This window comes from Garra rufa, chromosome 4 (assembly GCF_049309525.1).
Source record: "Garra rufa chromosome 4, GarRuf1.0, whole genome shotgun sequence".
In the NCBI taxonomy this organism is placed as follows: Eukaryota; Metazoa; Chordata; class Actinopteri; order Cypriniformes; family Cyprinidae; genus Garra; species Garra rufa.
This window is the reverse complement of record NC_133364.1, coordinates 10,513,127-10,527,549: the sequence shown is the minus strand read 5'-3', so window position 1 is coordinate 10,527,549 and position 14,423 is coordinate 10,513,127. Positions and strand designations below refer to the sequence as shown.

Sequence of the window (14,423 nt, the reverse complement as noted above, 5' to 3'; positions counted from 1 at the left end):
ATTAATAAAAAATAATCTATAAAATCTAAATTGATTATACCTTTAATACAAAATTAAAAAATATGAAAAAATATATATAATAAAAATGTATCATTTTTTGTTGTTAAGCCAATTATTAAAAATTATAATGATTTAAAAAGTAGCATTTATATTGTTGTTAATTCAAGTATTAATTGTAATCTTTATTTTTTACAAATTGAAAAAAAATTATAATTTTCATAAATGTACACATTTAATACACAAATAATAAAAATAAATATAGAAATGATACATATTATAATACTTAACAAAATTTAATAAAAAAATAAAATATACATTTATTATACCTTTAATACACAAAAAGAAAATTAATTATATTATAATTATCTAATTTCTAACCTAAAAAAATATCTTTTATATTGTTGTTAATCCAAATATTAATTTTAATCTTAATTTTAAGATTTTTACAAAATTAAATTTCTATTAAAAAAGATAAAATTAATTATAATCAATTTTCAAAAATCAATAAAATAATAATAATTCTAAAATTATATTACAAAATTATACATTTAATACACGTTATTAAATAATTTCTAAAAAATGATACACGTTGTAATATAATATTGTTAATTCATTTATTTTATTAACCAATTAATTAAAACTTTTTCTAAAATTGAATCAAAGTGAAAAATTTGCATAACTGTAACAATATGAATGCAAAAAATCAAAGAGGTTTTAATTTCCATGCAAATCTTTGCATGTCTGTTTATAACAAACCTGTGCCATTGTGTGTGGATTCAGCGTTTGAGAGCGTTGAATAGGTAACCCACAATGCAGTGTGGATGGTGACTGGCGTATTGGAGGACTCTCCCGTTCCCTGTCCCTGCGCAGGGACTCGTGTCGGCTGATGTTGGCAGTGACGTTTCCGTTTCCGTTGGCGTTGTGTCCCGTGCGTCTGTGGTGCTCAGGACTGTCCACGCAGCTGTTGCCCCTTAGTAACTCCCGCGGGCTGAAATGGCCAGTTACGGTCACCGTTACAGGAGGTGAACTGCGTTCCAGCCCATTGCCATGGCAGTGACCGTCGCTTAAACGTCCAGGGACGCGCCGAAGGAGGGCTTCAGTTCGCTTCCGGTGTCTGAAGAGAGGAAACAGATAGTAATAAAGTGAAATGCAAGAAGAAGAGTGACTAGGAGACTGAAGGCCAGAGCGTGTTTGTGCTCACCGGCTGATGAAGGTCTCAGGGATCCGTGGTTCAGTAGGAGACGTCAGCGACCGTCTGGAGCTCACTTCATCTGAAGGGGTGGTGCTGGACTCGCTGTCTGTTTTCTGGCTCAGAGTGTCTGACATGGCCTCGTCCCTGAAATATTCATTTACAAGTTTAACATCAAGCTATTAATTTGATCAAAACGTCTTGTGGTTTTTATAAGGAAAGTCAATTAGTCAATTCGCTGCATAATAAAAACATCAAATTCCTTTCCTAACCCTAACCCTAACATTTTGTCCTAAATACAATAATTACTACAGATATTAAGTAGGAACTAGTCACCACTGTTAAAAATAAAAATATAATAATCAATTTATTAAATAATTTCTCATATTGTGTATACAGCACCATCATTTTTTCATGGTGTAAAGAGGTAATATTACGTAGAAATTATTCACCACTGAAAAAAGAAACTAAAATAGTTTAAATAAAATAAAATATGACATAAAATAAATAAAAAAATAAAACTAAACTAAACTAAAATTACATCAACTACAAAACTAAAATAAAAAAAATTAAATAAAAATAATATAGTCACCACTGTTAAAAATAAAAATATAATAATTAAATAATTAATAAATCACTTCTCATATTGTGTACACAACAACGTTTTTAAATGGTTTTAAAGTGGTAATATTAAGCAGAAATTAGTCACCCCTGAAAAATAATAAAATCAAATTAAATAAAACTAAACTAAAATCAAATCAGATAAAAATTACATAAAATTACAAAAAAATAAATAAAATTTAAAATAACAAAATTACTTAAAATACAATTAAATTAAAAATTATAAATAAAATAGAATCACCACTATTAAAAAATAAAAATAAAATAATAAAATAAACATTTAATAAATCACTTCTCATATTGTGTTTGCAGCACCAAAAAAAAAATTTCCGTGTTTTTAAAGTGGTAATATTAGGTGGAAATGAATCACCCCTGAAAATAAATAAAATCAAACAAATAAAGCTAAACTACTAATAAAATACAATTACATGAAATACAATAAAATTAAATTCAAAATAATAAAATGAAATAAGACGATAAATAAATAAAACTAAACTAAAATGATATAAAATTACATAAAATACAATCCAAATAAATTAAATAATAAAAAAATAATCCAAATAATAAAATCTTTCATTGTGTAGAGGAGGTACCATACTGATTTATGGTTTTGAAATAAAATAAAATAAAATAAGACAATAAATAAATAAAACTAAACTAAAATGATATAAAATTACGTAAAATACAATACAAATAAATTAAACAATAAAAAAAATAATCCAAATAATAAAATCTTTCATTGTGTAGAGGAGGTACCATACTGATTTATGGTTTTGAAATAAAATAAAATAAAATAAAATATGGTTTTGCAGTAGTAACATTAAGTGGAAAGTAGTCACCACTGAAACAGAACAAAATAATATAAAACAAAATAATATAGAGAAGATACCAAAATTGATTTATTATGGTTTTGCATCAGTGACATTAAGACGGATTTAGTCACCACTGAAATAATAAATAAAATAAATATGAAGCAAAATTACATTAAATAATTAAATTTACTATAGCTTTACAGCAGTAAGACTAACTGTAAATCTGAAATTTTGATGTTTACTATGTTTTTTATTAGTTTCCTTGTATATGCAGATGAAGCGTGTGAACTCACTCCTGCAGTGTGACGTATTGGTGCGGTATGAGTCCGTCGATGCCGTTGTGCCGTCCCTCCCACCAGTCTTCAGACGCTCTCTGGAACAGCAGCAGAGTGGCGCCTTTTTTAAAAGTCAGCTCTCGTCCAGATCGTCCCACATAGTCGAACTTGGCAATGGCCTCCACAGGCTCACCCTCTGAAAGACAAAAAAAAAAAAAAAATCATCATTCTTCATGTTTGTGAAGTTTTTTTAATACATATGCATGCATGTATTTACCCTCCTCACTCGTCTGTGTTTCTGTTCCTCCATCCTGCTCCCCCTCCTCAAACGCTCCTGGCTCACTGTACGGACTTTCACTTAAAGGACAAAAACGATTATCAACACACTGCAATACACTTTAAATGTCAATATAGTAATCGTTTACGCACATAAACTCACCAGTACTCAGTATTGCTCATGCATTTCTCATAAACAGGTCCCTCCAGCTCTTTGGTGTCAGGGAAGACTGTTTCATGGTGGATGATGATGGTTTTGATGATCTCGTTGACGTGAGCCTGACATGAAACCTGGTCTAAGAGGTCCGGAGTGGGCATTAAAGTCGGACCGAAGCATATAGCCAGGTTTCCCGGGTCCATCATGTTCTCGTCGCTGTACTGGGACAAGCTGCGATGGAAAACAAACCCATGATGCATTCTGTTGTTTCTCGAGTGCATTGCTATAATTATGTATTCTCAATCAGAGCATCAGTCGTGAGTCATAAATTCCATATCGCACCTTTCTTTTTGCACCTTTACCTAACACTCTCGCTCCCTGCCTCCCTCTGTCTTTCACCATCTCTCTCTCACGGCACAGAGGTGGGAGAGGATTTAATTTCCGGTGTGAAAACGAATGCTTAGTTTAGCTGCTTTTCTCCTATTCAATGAGACGCTTCAGCTTTGCAGCTGAGAGAGTTGTGTTTGTTTAGAAGAGCATATATTGATGAATAGTTCATACTGAGTGTGTATGTGGGTTTACTTAGCTTACACTTACACTTTAGGGACAAAACTGTCAACATAAATCAGCTAAATATGGCAAAACATTCCTTTGAGGACATCTGGAAACTTCCTCAAATATGATTCTGAGATATAACTGTAAATGTCTTTATGTAATTTTTGGTTTTGTGGTGGTATTTTCAGTAAATGGAATCAGACATATTTCATAAGGTTATTATTTGTTATTTATATATATAAAGATAGATATAGATACACACACACACTCCCTCCCTTTAAATAATTTAATAATACAAATAAGTAATTTAATAATTTTTTTAAAATAATATTTATACCTAGAGTATTATCATTAACTAAAACCATTAACATACAAAGGACAGAAAAAAAAGAAAAATGTTTCTTCTGTAAGTCTGCATTGATGAATTATTTTATTTACATTCTATTATTTTAATTATACTTATAATCTTATAATATATAATATTATTATATTACATATTATATTATAATTATTTTATTATTAATTTAAATAATAAGTAATATTTATACCATGGGTTATTAAAACAAACAGAAAACAAATAAAAAAAACATTATTTAAAATAAAAAAAAATTATATACATCAAACTGATATAAAATATAAAACCATTTTCTAATTAAAAAAAATAGATTATAGATCAAATATAAGTTAGAGATATTTGATTAAATATTAAAAAATCCACATTTATAATTTTATTAAAAATAATAATAATAAAACAAATTTAAGGTCTGTATTAATTAATAATAATATTATTGTTAACTGAAATATAATATAATAGTATTAATATAAATAAAATGTAAATAAAATGTAACATTATACACTATAATTATATACACATGTATTAGTTATTATATATATATAAAATACTAAATAATGCATAAAACACAATTTAAAAAAGGAAACAAAAAAAGTGTTGGTTGTTTTCTTTTAAGGTCTGTATTAATTAATTAGTATATATAAAATAATATAAAAATTGTGTTACAATAAATAATAACAGGACTACTACTGTTAACTAAAATAAAATAAAGAAGTAATAAAATAAAGCTGAATACAAAACACTACAAAAACATGTATACATTTTCTTTGTTTAAAATAAAATAAACGTCAACTAAATTAAAAATAAAAAAGATTTTTGCAAAAAAAATCTCTATGTATATATATATATATGCTAATTAACTAATAATAAGTAAAACAACTTATACCAGGGTTATTATTGTTAACAGAAAATAAAACTAAAATCTAATATGTTGAAGTATTAATACTGAAATAAAATGTAATACAATGCACTATAATTATATATACAGTATATATATATATATATATATATATATATATATATATATATATATATATATAACATTTTCATTATTTAAAATAACAGTATAACATTAACTGAAATAAAATGTAATACGGTCTGTATTAATTAATTATTATATATAAAATAATATAAAAATGAAGTAACAACAAATAATAACAGGGCTACTATTGTTAACTAAACACAAATTAAATAGGTTGAAGTAATACAAAAACATTTATACATTTTATGTAAAATAAATTCAGCTTTATATAAAAACAACATACAGTCTATATAGCATGTCCTCATTTTGATATCTCTCTAAATGTGTGTGAACACTCACTGGTTGAGGAATGCAAACAGGTATCTCATGACCACAAGTGTTGGTCGTGGAGTTATGGTCAAGATCTTGCGGATGGAGAGGGCACGCTCATACAAACTCTCAGTTCCTGTTGAACACAAATGAACACGTAACTTCATAAACAAGGAAAATCAGCCGTCCCGTGTGCTCAAACAGGCAGGGACTCTTTTATATTCACATGAAAAGACAGCAGCTGTCCAAACTCCCCAGGAAACCCGAGTACTTAGCACCCTGTCATTTCCCCAACACTTGTGCCACCATTTCTCACACACACCTTTCCTTTCCTTCCTCCATCCATCCTGCCTCATCCACATACAGTACATATATGCACATATATGAAAACATGCACTCACGGACACAGGCGATGAGATCGTTGAACTTCTCCTTGGGGAAAAGCGGGTTGTCCAGATTGCGGAAGTACATTTTCAGCACGCCTGCTACTGAGTTAATGTCATGGTTATTCTCCTCGTCAGTCAATGGGTCGTTGCCTGGGAAACAGTCACTGAGATGAGAGTGTATCCATGGTGATAGATCTTTTCACATTAAAATCAATGATTTTCACATTGGAATACAGCACTGAACTTTCAAAAACATACTGGGATTTATTTATTAAACAATCACTATTTTAATTATTTTAATTCATTTAAGGGGGACTGTTAATCTGTAATAACAGTATTAACTGTATTAGTTTATATTTTATGTATTTTTAAAAAATATATAATTTAGCATAAAAAAACATTACAAATTACAAGGTGAATGTCACAAAATTATTTATTATTATTTAATTGGCGACAAAAAATTTAAATAAAGAGACATTTTTCAATATTATTTTATTATGGTTTTATGTAAGTAACATTAAGTGGAAATGTTAAAATAATAAACATTTATAAAATAAAACAAAACATAAATAAAAATAATAATAAATAACAAATAAAATAAAATAAAATAAAATGGTGACATTTTACAATGTGTAGAGGAGGTACCATGTTGATTTATTATGGTTTTATGTAAGTAGCATCAAGCGGAAATTTGTCACCGCTTCTAAAATAATAAACATTTATAAAATAAAACATAAATAACACATATTTATTTAATAAAATTAAATAAAATAATTTATTTTATAAAATAAAATAAAATAAATAAATAAATAAAATGGTGACATTTTACAACGTGTAGAGGAGGTACCATATTAATTTATTATGATTTTTTCAGTAAGTAACATTAAGTGGAAATGTTAAAATAATAAACATTTATAAAATAAAACAAATAAAATAAAATAAAATAAAATAAAATAAAATAGTGACATTTTACAATGTGTAGAGGAGGTACCATATTAATTTATTATGATTTTTTCAGTAAGTAACATTAAGTGGAAATGTTAAAATAATAAACATTTATAAAATAAAACAAATAAAATAAAATAAAAATAAAATGGTGACATTTTACAATGTGTAGAGGAGGTACCATGTTAATTTATTATGGTTTTATGTAAGTAGCATCAAGCGGAAATTTGTCACCGCTTCTAAAATAATAAACATTTATAAAATAAAACATAAATAACACATATTTATTTAATAAAATTAAATAAAATAATTTATTTTATAAAATAAAATAAATAAATAAATAAAATGGTGACATTTTACAACGTGTAGAGGAGGTACCATATTCATTTATTATGATTTTTTCAGTAAGTAACATTAAGTGGAAATGTTGAAATAATAAACATTTATAAAATAAAACAAATAAAATAAAATAAAATAAAATAGTGACATTTTCCAATGTGTAGAGGAGGTACCATATTAATTTATTATGATTTTTCAGTAAGTAACATTAAGTGGAAATGTTAAAATAATAAACATTTATAAAATAAAACATAATAAAATAAAATAAAATAAAACAAAATTGTGACATTTTACAGTGTGTAGAGGAGGTATAATATTTATTTATTATGGTTTTATGTAAGTAACATTAAGTAAAAATTAGTTCCCCTTCTAAAAAAAAAAAAAGACATTTTCCAATATTATTTTATAATGGTTTTATGTAAGTAACATTAAGTGGAAATTTGTCACCACTTCTAAAATAATACAAAATAATAAAATTAACATAAATAAATAAATAAATAAAATGGTGACATTTTACAACATGTAGAGGAGGTACCATATTAATTTATTATGATTTTTTAGTAAGTAACATTAAGTGGAAATTTACCACCACTTCTAAAATAAAAAAATAAAAAAAATAAAATAGTGACTTATTAAGTGACTTATGTGTAAAATAAGTGGAAATTAGTCACCACTGGTATAATAAAATGGTCACATATTCTATGCATTTTTTTACTTAGTGACATAAAAATAGCACATAATAATATGATCCGATGACTGCGTTCACAAACCTCGTTCAAAAGAGTTCTTGATGTCATTGACTTCCACCTGTGACCCTGAAACCCGGAAAATACCCTGGTGTTGCAGACCTAGAATAAAAAAACATAAATAAAAACACATCACACACCATCATTTAGGAGCATGTGAATGTCAATATTTGTATTACTCATCAGATTATATACATTTCTCACCATATAGATTAATAAAGCGAATACAGCTTTCTACAATCAGAGGGATGGCCTTGGCAGAATCCTGCATGTGGATAAAAATATCCCAATAATCATACAGCAGCATATGGAAGTTACACAAAACGTGAAATATGTGTGTTGGTACAGATGGAAACAAAAGCAGCTGTTACCTGATGCCTGCTGTGGGAGTTTCGTCGACGGCTAAGTGGGAAAAAGAGAGAGAAATCCACTGAAACAAGAGCTTTAGCATTCAAAAAGGTCTTGAGAACCTTTACAAATATCAAAAGGACCTTGTGATGCAGAGCAGTATATGTAAAAAGGGCATTAAAAGAAGGTCAGACATAGATGATGAGATATACCTGGTTGTCATGATGTCTGCTCTGTATCCTGTGGATAAAGACATTATATTAGACAGATTATATTTCACTGACTATGTCTTGCTAGTTGGACATGCAAAATTGCAGATACTGTTTGAATACATTTACAAAAATTCATAATTTATTAAATAATGTTTTAATTTATACTTCAATAAAGAAAATATTTAAATGAGTATGAATTAATATTTTAATATTCATTATTTATCATTTATAATTTTTTTAGTAGTAGTAGTAGTAGTAGTGGTGAGTATTAATATTATTAATATTTAATATTTATTTTAACATTTATTCTTTATTATTTATATTTTATATTGTATTTTATTAATTTATTTAAAATGTTTATTTTAGGGCCAGGACTCGATTAAAAAAATTAATCTAATTAATTAGAGGCTTTGTAATTAATTAATCGAAATTAATCGCATTTTAATCGCATATAAATATTTGACCTGAAAACAGTGAGAATTAAGATTTTTACATGGATTTTTAGTATACCATTGAATGATGACTGAATACATAATCTTAAGCAACAAAATATTGTTTATTTTTGTTCAACCAAGTCCAACAGACCAGTGCAATATTGCCATTAAGTGTAGCAAGAGGCACGAGTCTTTCATGCCGAGAACTCTGCTCTTGTGTTTGCTTAATTATGCTTTTAAACGTTAATGACCAAACCTATCATTATAAATGTTGCTGCACATGGAATATAACGCGGATAACATTTAAAAAAATATTTTTTATCAGGTTACACACTGATTATTTATCACTCAAACCACTTTCTCTACCTGTCCGTTGGTCGCGTGCCGTATATCCCCCATGTTTGTAGTTTTTTAACACTTTTTATGCGTGTTTGTAGTTCTAATCGAATCCTCGTTCACGGCGCAGTGTGTTGTGGGCAATATTAGCCGTTAAGTGTGCATTGATCGTTAAGTAGTAGACCATCCGGGAATCTTTGGAATACTTTTTTAAACATACTACAATTTGGGACATACAATACTATTTAGGACGGACGCAGCTTGTCTGAACCAGAGCCATATAAAAAAATAATTTTATATGGCTCTGGTCTGAACACTAGTTGGTGCTCCAGTATAATCGGTCCGCCGAATCTCATCCAGTGAGAAACGTTCCGCAGTGCAAAACGTAGTGCGATTAAAATGCGTTAAAAAATTTTAACGCGTTATTTTTGTGTAATTAATTAATCTAAATTAACGCATTAAAGTCCCGGCCCTAGTTTATTTTAATATTTATTATTTATACAACATTTATTATTATTTATCATTTAAATTGTATTTTATTATTTATTATTATTATTATTAATAGTAGTATTAGCAGTAGTTGTAATAGTATTAGTAGCAGCAGGATTAATATTAAAATTAAAATTATTATTAATAAATTAAATTCAAAATGAGAGATTTACATCCGAAATTTTTTTATAAAGCTTATAATAATGACAACAACTATTATATTTTATATTAATGTTTTATTATATATTATATATATATATATTATATAAAATTATTATTATTATTATTATTATTATTATTAGTGAGTATGAATTAATATTTTAATATTTATTATTTATTTATCATTTATTATTATTTATATAATATTTTATTATTGATTATTTATTATCAAATTATTATTAGTAGCAGTAGCAGCAGTATTAATATTAAAGGTAAATTTATTAAATCAAATAAAAAACAGATTTACAACTGAAAAAATAAAAGCTTATAATAATAACAACAATTTTATATTATATTTTATTATTAAATTATTATAATTATTATTATTATTAGTAGTAGTAGTAGTAATGAGTATGAATTAATATTTTAATATTTATTTTAACATTTATTATTTATTAATTATTACTTATATTTTCTATTATATTTTATTATTTAATATTTATTATCAAATTATTATTATTATTAATAGTAGTGGTAATAATAGTAGCAGTAGCAGCAGTATTAATATTAAAATTTGATTTACAACTGAAAAAAATAAAAGCTTATAATAACGACAACAACTATTATATTTATTATTATATTTTATTATTTATTATTAAATAATAATTATTATTATTATTATTATTAGTAGTAGTAGTAGTACTCATAGTCATGAGTGTGAATTAATATTTATTATTTATTATTATTTACATGTTATAATATTTTTCATTATTTATTATCTAATTTATAATTAGTAGTAGTAGTAGTAGTAGTAATTATAGTAGTAGCAGTGGCAGCAGTATTAATATTAAAATAAAATCGAATAAATCAAATACAAATGAGAGATTTACAACTGAACAATGGAAAGCTTATAATAATGAAAACAACTATTATATTTTATTATTAAATTAATATTATTATTTTTAGTAGTAGTAAGTATAAATTAATATTTTAATATTTTAAAATGTATTGATCATTTTTTGTTTTTATTTATAATTTATATTTTTATATTATATTGTATTATTAATAAATTACTATTAATAGTAGCAGCAGTAATTGTACTAGTAGCAGTAGCATTAATATTAAAATTTAATTTAATAAATCAAATAAAAATTAGAGATTTACAATTGAAAAAATACAAGCTTATAGTAATGAAAACAACAACAACTATCATCATCTCTTATTTTTTAAATTTCTAAACCTTTCTTACTTTCTCATTATTAGCAGCCGCAGTAGTATACAATAATAAAAAAAAATAAAATGTAATCATAATAATTATACGTTTAGAGAAAAGTAGTGCAACATCACCTTCAGCTATGCTTCTCTTCAGCATGTCGTGTTTGGCTTGTAGTTTAGCGATGAGATTACTGCCTTCCAGATACTCCTTCAGTTTCTGCAGCCACACAAATACACACAACACAATCAATAATAATCCAATTACACTGGAAATTAATGATCTAATTAGTCCCGGCCATCCTTCAGTAGCCATAAACTAAGTGTAAAGATACTGACATTGCTTTAAGCTAAAACATGACCATTGATCCGGAGGTCACAACGCTACAAAACTACAGCCTCAACAGATCATTGGCTGTAAAGTGTGACGTAAGGAGGATCAATTCTGTGACTGATGCAAGTAAACGTTTTATTAAATGGCATATTTCCAAAACAGGCTCTGTGTGAGCGAGTATTTACTGTGAAATAGAAGAGCTCTGTTTCCTGCTGGTTGGCGCGTCTCTTGGCCAGGCTGGGTTTGCTGAGGTAAGTGTCTGATACGCTGGATTTGACCGACTCAGTGGAGCGACTGTGCTGGAAGCTCTCGGACACGTCATAGTCTTCCATGTTCACCATGTCCTGGATAGTGCTGAGCGTGGCCTCCGACGTCTTTTTCACCTTCAGAGGGAGCACAGAGGGTTATAGAAGTGGTGGTGCCATTGAATATTGATACACACCACTGTACTGAATCATTAGCTCATGGCAATTTTAATCCAAGGACAGTTTTCACATGCATTTTCATATTTTGAAAGTGTGCGAGGCAAAATACAGGTCCAAAGCATTCATGATATGACCCTTAAGCAGCACAGGTATATTTGTAGCAATAGGCAAAAATGCATTGTATGGCTCAAAATTAATAATCACAAGGATATTAAGTAAAGATCATGCTCCATGAAGATATTTTGTACATTTTCTACCTTAAATATATCATTATCATATCATTTTTTATTAGTAATATGCGTTAAGAACTTAATCTGGACAACTTTAAAGGCAATATTTAGATTTTCTCTTTTTTTGCACCCTCATATTACAGATTTTCTTATAAATTCAGCTTTCAAAATAGCTTCTGTGTTCAACAAAAGAAACTTATACAGGTTTGTAATAACTTGATGGCTAGTGAATGATGACAGAATTTGCATTTATGGGTGAACTTGATTCTTAAAATTATTTTTTTAATTATTATGTAAGCTAATGTATTTAGTATGAAAGCCTGTTTCCATCACTAAACAAAAAAATAAAAATAAAAGGTATATTAAAAAGTTGAAAAATTTAAATAAAAAGCTTACATGTCGCAATTTTGACTTTTTTTTCGTAGAATTGCACGTTCATATCTCACGATTCTTTCTGAAATAAATTTAATGTCTTTATTTCCTAATTCTGAGAAAAAGTCACTTAATAAGTCACAATTGCAAGTATACCATGCAAAAAAAAAAAAAATCTTAATTGCGAGTTTATATCACACCATTCTGACTATATATCTTGCAATTTTGACTTTGTAACTTGCAATTCCAAGTTTCTATCATGCAATTCTGACCAAAACAAATCTGAATTGTCAGTTTATATCACGCCATTCACACTTTATATCTTGTGATTCGGATTTTATTACTCGCAAATGCAAGTTTATATCATGCAATTCTAAGAAAAAAATCAGAATTGGAAGTTTGTCAAGCAATTCAGAGAAAAAAACCTGAATTGCAAGTTTACATCACGCAATTATGAGGGGAAAAAATTTGAATTGCGAGTTTATATCACGCAATTCTGACTTTATATTTTGCAATTCTAACTTTTTAACTTGCAATTCCAAGTTTATCTCATGCAATTCTGAGAAAAAAAGTCAATTTGTGAGTTTATAGTCACACGTTTATGACTTTATATTTTGTCATTCTGAGAAAAAAACTGAATTGCAAGTTTATATCATGCAATTCTGAAAAGATCTGAATTGTGAGCTTATATCAATGCAATTCTGACTTTATCTTGCAATTTTGACTATATAACTTGCAATTCCAAATTTATATCATGCAATTGTGAGAAAAAAAAAATAATTGTGAGAATTAAATATATAGTCAGTAAATTGCAATTGTGAGAAAAAAAAGTGAGAACTGTTAAATGAAAAAAAAATCACAATTACATTTTATATATTTTTTCCAGTGGCAAAATCAGGCTTCCATAAATTACAGTATGGCACCTGACCTGTATAAAAAGTAAATCAAAATTTGCAGTAAAAATTAAAAACTAATAATTTGTCTATTGAGGCAATGGCACGATATTTTATTAATCAAATAATCCTTAAAATAAAGCATCACAGTTGTTACAAAAATACTAAGCAGTTCAACTGCTTTCAACATTGATTACACTGAGAAATTTTAATTAAGCATTAAATCAATGAATTACGTGAGATAGAAATAAATTACATTTTTATATATACCAAATTCCGCAATATTACTATTTTTTAACTCAGTTTTTGGTCAAATAAATTATTATTTTTATGTACAACCAACCTAATAGCACAATAGTTTGTAGCACTTTCTGTTTTGTGACAATCACACACTGTACTCAGGAACTGGTCCGCAGCCATCTAGAGAAACAAGGATAGAGGAATATCCCGCACACACATCCGTGCACCCCTCGGTCTCTACAGTCTAAACCCACTGCACCAATACAGCGTTCATCAGCACTTCTGCTCTGTCCTTCACATGCTGAGAGCTGCAGGAAACAGCTGGCCTGCCAACAACCAGCGATAAACAACCACACACTCCAGCAGAGACTGAGAAGATGGAAACAATATGTATGAATGCGTCTGTAGCTGTGAAGGAGCGTGCCAGTATGCATATATAGTACCTGGCGACAAAGAGAGAAGGAACGAGAGAGGGGAAAGGAGAAATGGAGAAGGTGTGTAAGCCTGTCATCTCATTCTTTATCCTCAGTGGGGGAACCGCAGCAGCCGAGGTGCTCATTCGAGGGGAAGGGATTGTGTGTGTGTGTGTGTGTGTGTTTGTGTGTGTCTCACCTCTTCATTTTCGATCTTCAGTGTGGAGAGGCGCGACTGCAGCTGCTGGAATCGGAGGAGGAGCTCGGCTTGCACCTGCGGCAGTGCTGTGATTTGACTCACCTGAAATATCAACATGCATAAATAGACATCTTACACAAACCGCTCAGCAGAACAAACAAATCATTTGATCGTATTTATTAT

General features: G+C 28.1%; 1 protein-coding gene across 3 annotated transcripts in view; it reads right to left on the bottom strand.

Moving 5' to 3' along the window:
- srgap1b (SLIT-ROBO Rho GTPase activating protein 1b) overlaps positions 1-14,423 on the bottom strand; it is a 47,194-nt gene that overhangs the window by 2,855 nt on the left and 29,916 nt on the right. For 2 of the 3 annotated variants that reach the window (XM_073838622.1, XM_073838624.1), the window contains 14 exons: positions 14,241-14,342; positions 11,654-11,851; positions 11,270-11,354; positions 8,505-8,532; positions 8,316-8,346; positions 8,149-8,209; positions 7,969-8,046; positions 5,930-6,064; positions 5,559-5,664; positions 3,337-3,561; positions 3,175-3,254; positions 2,916-3,093; positions 1,202-1,336; positions 757-1,114 (listed from right to left, as the gene is read on the bottom strand). In XM_073838622.1, coding sequence (XP_073694723.1) covers positions 757-1,114; positions 1,202-1,336; positions 2,916-3,093; positions 3,175-3,254; positions 3,337-3,561; positions 5,559-5,664; positions 5,930-6,064; positions 7,969-8,046; positions 8,149-8,209; positions 8,316-8,346; positions 8,505-8,532; positions 11,270-11,354; positions 11,654-11,851; positions 14,241-14,342 — 1,800 coding nt within the window. The remainder of the gene's footprint in view (positions 1-756; positions 1,115-1,201; positions 1,337-2,915; positions 3,094-3,174; positions 3,255-3,336; positions 3,562-5,558; positions 5,665-5,929; positions 6,065-7,968; positions 8,047-8,148; positions 8,210-8,315; positions 8,347-8,504; positions 8,533-11,269; positions 11,355-11,653; positions 11,852-14,240; positions 14,343-14,423) is intronic. The other variant, XM_073838623.1, reaches the window with a different exon arrangement.